General features: G+C 60.0%; 1 protein-coding gene across 1 annotated transcript; it reads right to left on the bottom strand.

Annotated features, from left to right (window-relative positions):
- Window positions 1–215: 215 nt before the first annotated feature.
- On the bottom strand, window positions 216–5034 carry SPRY3 (sprouty RTK signaling antagonist 3). The gene is made up of 2 exons (XM_010221507.2): window positions 4992–5034; window positions 216–1264 (listed from the first exon to the last, which is right to left on the bottom strand). The coding sequence occupies exon 2, from the start codon at window positions 1215–1217 to the stop codon at window positions 297–299; it is 921 nt and encodes a 306-aa protein (XP_010219809.2). The 5' UTR covers window positions 1218–1264; window positions 4992–5034; the 3' UTR covers window positions 216–296.
- Between the last annotated feature and the right edge of the window lie 1252 nt (window positions 5035–6286).

Below are 6286 nucleotides of genomic sequence, written 5' to 3'. Positions count from 1 at the left end.
AGGATGCATCCACGGCTCGCTCTGCCCGTCACAGTCCCTTGTTGGCATGTGCAAATGCAGCGCCTCCCGCGCACCGCCTGCCCGGGCGCAGCAGCGCGCTCTCCTTGCCTCCGAGCAGCGGTCGTGCTCCCGGGACGCCGAGGGACGCGCAGTTCCGTTGTCCCATTCCCGGGACAGTGGCGGTGGGCAGGGGGGAGAGTTGCAGAGCAGGGGGATGGAGGGAGACGAAGGAGCAGAGGGAGGGAAGGGAAAGGAGGAGGAAGAGAAGTAAAGCCTGCTTCTCCTCCCCGGGAAGGTCATACTGGCTTATCCAGCGTCTTGGGGAAGGGTGTGCCACTGGAGGTGGAGATTTTCCTGCAGACTGTGTTGGTGTGGTTCTGGCAGCGGCAGCCGGGACGTTTCAGGCTGTCGTAACCCCGCTGGCAAAGTTTGAGGCACCCCAGGGTGGGAAAGTAGCAGCAGAGGCAGGGCATGAGGAGAGAGAGGAAGCTCATGGCGGCCCAGCGGGCGCAGCACGATCCCGGCCCGCAGGAGCAGGGGTCGTCCGCGCAGGTGTCCTCGTCGTCCGTGGAGCAGTGGTAGAAGAGGCCCTTGACGCAGCAGAGGCAAGTCCCGTAGTCGAGGAGGCTCTCGGGGGAGCAGAGGCAGCGCTGGTTGCAGAGCCAGCAGGAGGGGAGGCTGCGCGCAGCCGTGCAGCGGGCGCACTTGCACCGCCCGCACTCCTCGCAAACCAAGAGGTGCCCCGCGTGCAGGGCCGGCTTCTCCGCCGCCCCCTTCAGCGGTGACTCCTCCGCCTTCAGCTCGCCGGCTCTGGGCTGTGTCCGGATGAGCGAGTGTCCGGAGTGGGAAGGCGTGAGGCTGCTGAGGAGCCGCTGCTCCGAGGCCGTGGTGCTTTGGGACACGGAGCTGGCCGTGCTGGAATGGCTCATGTGTTGCTGCAAAGGTGGCATCTGGTGCTGTTGGCTGTGGCTGCGGTGCAGGTCCTGGAAGGTGGAAGACAGCAGGCGGTCCTGAGACCACTCTTGCTTGTACGGTGCCTGTGACAGCGACGGATTGGAGTGAGCTTGCTGGAAGCAAGCAGACGGTCTCTCCACGTAGTTGTTGCTGGCACGGATGGAGCGGATTTGGTCGATGGACAGGACCTGTTGGAAATCCTCAGCAGGCGGGTCCATCATCTCGTCACAGCTGAGTTCGGCGGCACTGGACGAGAGCTGCATTGCTAGGACTAAGGAGACTCTGCGGCATCAGGGCGCATCTGAAAATCCTAAAGGACGGGGCAGGAAGACAGAGAAAGCATTTGTGTTACTATTTGATCCGTCCATGCACATCAGGAAGTGATGGCTGACTGGAGAGCTACTCCAAGCAGGCAACAGGATTAGTTATTTCCGATAGCCGTATTCAAGGTACTTCTCAGCTTGAGAAGACATAGGCGGGACATTTCCAAAAGACAAGCTCCATAAGATCTGTCCCTTCAAACAGGTAGACACAGGATCTGCTTGTGTTGTTGAGCTTTCCATGTCCCTCCACAGAAGTCCTTCCTATCTTCTTTCAAGCACTGACGGGATCTGCCTGACCATCCTCTCTCTCCTTCCTCATAGGCAGTGCCAGCCTTTCCTAGAGGAAGGGAAACTTGAAGCTGTGACTTATGCAGAGCTCAGCAACAGGGTCAAGAACAGCATCTCCCCCAGCACAGGAGGGTCCCATCTGGGGCTTCCCTGCACACCTAGCACAGGCCCTGGTGCCACACGGTCATTGGACAGTGACCGGATTTCAGGGGCATCAGGAAGGAGGTAAACTGAGCACACATTTAACTTCAGGTAGCATCAGAAACAAGCTGCACCTAATACAACGTGTGTTCAACCAGGGATAGGCCAAGCCCACAGATCTCCATCACTGAGTCCCATTTCCATGGCAGTACCCAGAGAGATCTTAGTCCTTGTGAGGGAAGGGGAGAGAGGTACATGCAAGGTGAAGCTATGCCTAGCAGCACAGAAGCACACAGTGAGTAGAAACCACTTGTTTCATGCCAGACACCAGCCATGTAGCAGGGAAGAGTTTCCCCCCAGCATTTCAAGCCTGACTTCAGTACGGGTTGTGTGTTTTTTTGTGGACAGCCAGCTCCCCCAGGACAAAGCCATTCTCCTCCGACAGGTCAAACGTGCGATCTATAAGTGATGTAGCTACTGTCACAGTGCCCAGGCCCACTGGAAGGATCTGTTTCAACAGGAAGGTCCATGCTAGCGTTACCCATGGTCAGCAGGCCAGGTAGCCAGCAGCAGCAGTAGGTGAGGGCCCGCAGGTAGAATCTGCTCATGCAGCAGAGAAAGGCAGAGGGAAGATTGACTTTCATTAGCTAGGCTGACCTTGAAGAGCAGGGTAAAGCAAAGGCAACTTCTTTTGACTGTTAAAGTAAGAGCTGACCTGCCCCATCCCCCTCTCCAGAAAGAAAAGGCAACGGATCTGATTATATTTGAATTTTCCTTGCATGGGGTCCATCTGCCACCTGCTCTGGGTGATCTCAAGACAGATGTTTATCCCGTCCAAGAAGATCCAGACAACAAAAAAGTTGGTCTCCCAGTGTGCCCATGACTGGCTTTGGAAACAGTTTATTTAACAGAAAAAGCAAGGAGAACCATGAAGGCACAGATACCCAAGACAAGCTTCTGTGAGAACATTGCCAGGATAGGAACGGGTCACAGAGCCAGCACAGCCCGCTGTCTGCGGCTATCTGCAGACAGAGCCCCAGATATGGAAAGCTCTTACTACAGCAGACTGGTGAAACAGCTGTCTGGACCCCTGAAGAGATACAAGATAGAGCTCTCTGTCCTCTCTGACTTGTGCTTGGACTCAGACAATGAGGCTCAGGGCTCTGGAAAAGTTCCCATGTGAAGCTAGCTAAGACCCAAAGGGAGAGACCTGGAGAGCAGAGGATAGCACTGCAATTGGAACTGTGAAATTTGGAGGTAAAGAGCACCCAAAGAGCAGACCCAGTACTCTGTACAAGACTGGGACAGGGAGCTCAGGAGACATAGGAAGATCTGTGAGATCAGGCCATGCTTGGGCAGTAAGAATGGGACTTGGGATGCTGGAAGCAGGAATGAGGTCCTAGGGACAGTGGGCAGGGAGAGGAGCTGGGAATCAGGCCATGCAGTGTGTTGCAACATGCATACTTTGAATCTGAGACCTAGGTTGGACCCAGCATCCCAGGTGAGAAAGCTCACTCCAGAGGATCCCTAGATTAAGGCAGGGCCTGCATGGTCCTGAACCCCCGATCCATGAACACAGGGTTCAGACTCCAACCCACACTGGCCAGGGTGCAAAGATGCCCAGAGGACCTGAGGGGATGTTAGCTGGTGTGGTCATCAGGAGCCAGAGGATCTGCCAAGCACCAGGAGCACTGGGACCCAGCCTGCTCAGCAAGATGAGAGAGAAGAGGGACTGAATGACCAGAGCTGTCTGTGGGTGGAAATGCAAGGAAGAGACGACAGCGAGTGTAGTTAGAGGGCTCAGTGTGCAGGGGATGGGGCCAGGACGGGGCTGGCTCTGCCAGTGCTCATCGCTGCACCCATGGCTTCTCCCTGCTCCCTGCAAGTGAGCCCGAGCCCTGTCCCTTTCCCCGGCCGCCCTCCAGCGGTCTGTCCGTCCCTCTGTCCTCAAGGCGCGGATGGCCGCACCACTGGCTGTTCCCTCCCTGCCTACCTGGACCAGCCACTGCTGGGACCCGTCCGGGGGGACCGAGCCATGTGTCCCCAGCCTCCTCCTCCTCTTCCTCACACCCTCGCGCCAAGGCAGGGATGCCAGCCCCGAGAGCTGGGCGAGCTTTATGGCCACCAGCAGCCCCAAACATATAAAGTTCGTGTGATAATGGGCCAGGGGAGGGATCATAAAAGCAAATGATTTACAGGAACGTTCAGCTCTGGAGGAGGCTGCAAGACAGGAGAGGGCTTCACCCAGTGCCCAGGTGGGAGAAAAGGTTTTTTCCCATGCAGTCCCCTTGGAGGATCCTGCCCCTCTCTCCCCGGATGCTGGAGTCTGGAGCAGCCCCCGTTCCTCGCCTGGCTGCACTGCCAGTCGCAGAGGACCTGTGTCCACGGGAAGGGACTGCAGGAGGGGCCTGATCCTGCAGCCCTGCTGTGCCCACGCGTGGTCCTAATCTCACAGCTTTCCATGCACTCCAGCTTCGGCAGCCCCCAGCCCCGCTGCTCACCCAGCCCATGTGCATCCAGAATCCCCAGCCCTGACACGCATGCAACCCACTCGTGACTCGCGGCAGGAGCCGAACCAGGCAGCCCGCGGGGACCCACAGTCCCCAGCCTCACCACTCTCACAGCACGTTGCTCAGATTCAGGTCCAGTTCGCGACCCCACTGCGCGCACAGCCCTCACATGGCAGGGATTGGACCCCACGCACCCAGCCCGGGACCCTCCAGCCCCGCTGTCCACACAGCCCCCGCGCGTCTCGCCTCCACCCGCAGCCCACGTGGAGCCTGGATGCATCCCCCCGCCTCGGCGCCCTCAGCCCACGCGTGTCCAGCGCTTCCAGCCCCTCCGCGGTCGGGCCGCGTCCCCGAGCCGCCGTGGGCGCCGCGTGGGCAGGAGGCTCCGGTGCCGCCGCTGCCGGGCGCGATCCCCCCGCGCCGCCCCGGGCGCACTCACCGCGGCGCCGCCGCCGCCGCCGCTCCATCCGCGCCGGGCTGCGCCGGGCGGGCAGCGCCGGGCGCGGGGCGAGCCCCGGCGGGGCTGCCTAGGGGCAGGCGGCGGGCAGGGCTGCGCCGAGCCGCCCGGCCCGGGGCCCCGCGCCGCCGCTGCGAGCCGGAGCCCCGCAGGGCTGCCCGGCTGCGGCTTGTGAATGCAGCCCGGTCCGCGGCGCTCCTTGTGAATGGGGGCAGCGTGGAGGATGGGAGGGAGGGAGGGATTTATCGCTGCCCGTTAGCATCTCTCTCCCTCGCTCTGCCCGCTCGCCTTCCCGGAGCTGGAGCTCTTAATGCTTACCTAAGTGGCGTCATCCAGCTGAAATTGAATCGGCCCATTAGCAGTCCCCATAGAGCCCTGGGCATCCGCTCCCCAGATAATGACTGCAACGGAGCCGAGAGCAGCGCCGAGGCTGCGGGATGCAGCAGGCACTATTTAAACGTTTCCGTCTGCCTGGGGCTCCGCTTCCCTCCCCTCCGTGACAGCCGCGCGGCCCCTCGCCCCCGGGGACATCCCGCGTGCCTGGCCACGCTGCCGCCGCCAGCCCCAGCCGCGCTTCCGCGGCGCTGGCCCCACGGCCATCGTCTCATCCCATCGGTGCGGGTGGGTTCGGGTCAGTCTGTCACCGTGTGCAAGTCATGGCAGAAGAGCAGCGGGTTTGGCTGCAAAGTCTAGGTCTGGTATCGACTGTCAACACACTCTGTCACCTTGGGCAAATAGCTTCAGGTCCCTGCTGCATGGTGGGTAGAGACACCTCCTGCCACCTCACACCTCTGCCCCGCTCTCCTCTTCATGGGGGAACTCATCTGCATTTTATAATAATCCAAAAGTCCAAACTAATATTGGAAATCTTGGGGGTTCCCTAGCAGATGCTTGGAGCAGAGAGGCAAGAAAGCAGCTTTTCTGTGCGGAGTTCACCCATTTGCAACGCACACACAGGACTAATCCACACCTCCTCATCCTCCCAGGAACCTCAGACTCAAGGCCAGGACGGCATCTAGACCATCCATCCCCAAATTTCCCGTGCTTGGTGCAGTGATGGAATTACACTCTCTCCTGGTGCTGCTTTCTCAGAGGAGCTTCTGAGCACCAAGGACCCTTGTGACACCACCTCAGCCTTGTTTAAACAAAGTGGGACCTGGATGAGCTCTGTCTTGATGCTGGGTGTCAGCTCTGGTGTCAGCTTTGGACCCTGCAGGAGCTTCCACCCTCACCTCACTCAGTCCTTCCAGAGATGGTCACCCATTCTTTCCCAGGGCATTTTCTGGGTGATCCAAGCACCGTTAGCAGTTGGAGGTGGCAGGGGGAGGTGGAGAGCCGTCTCTGAGAAGTCAGACTGCAGCCATCAAGCCCTCCACATCCTGGCCAAGCAGCTATCCACCTGGGAACAGCCTGCAGCCACTTTCTCCTCCCAGGCTGAAACGCCGCAGAGAAGCTCCACAGAGCCTCGCCAACCTGCTGAGCCGCCCGTTGCCTCCTCAGCCGCCCCCATTTCCATTTCCCCTTCCTCCAGGCGCTCCCCCGGGGCAGGCCGCTGCGCGAGGCCGGCCTTGGCGTGGGCGTTCGCATTCCTGTCATTCGCTGCCGATGTCATG

Source organism: Tinamus guttatus, unplaced genomic scaffold (genome assembly GCF_059628265.1).
Source record: "Tinamus guttatus ecotype Peru unplaced genomic scaffold, ASM5962826v1 Tinamus_guttatus_pri_ptg000287l, whole genome shotgun sequence".
NCBI lineage: Eukaryota > Metazoa > Chordata > Aves > Tinamiformes > Tinamidae > Tinamus > Tinamus guttatus.
Note: the sequence above shows the minus strand (reverse complement) of the source record. Positions and strands in the feature narration are given on the sequence as shown.

Excerpts from the sequence above, each read along its gene's own strand:
- SPRY3 (XM_010221507.2), bottom strand. The coding sequence starts at position 1,217 with ATGCAGCTCTCGTCCAGTGCCGCCGAACTCAGCTGTGACGAGATGATG.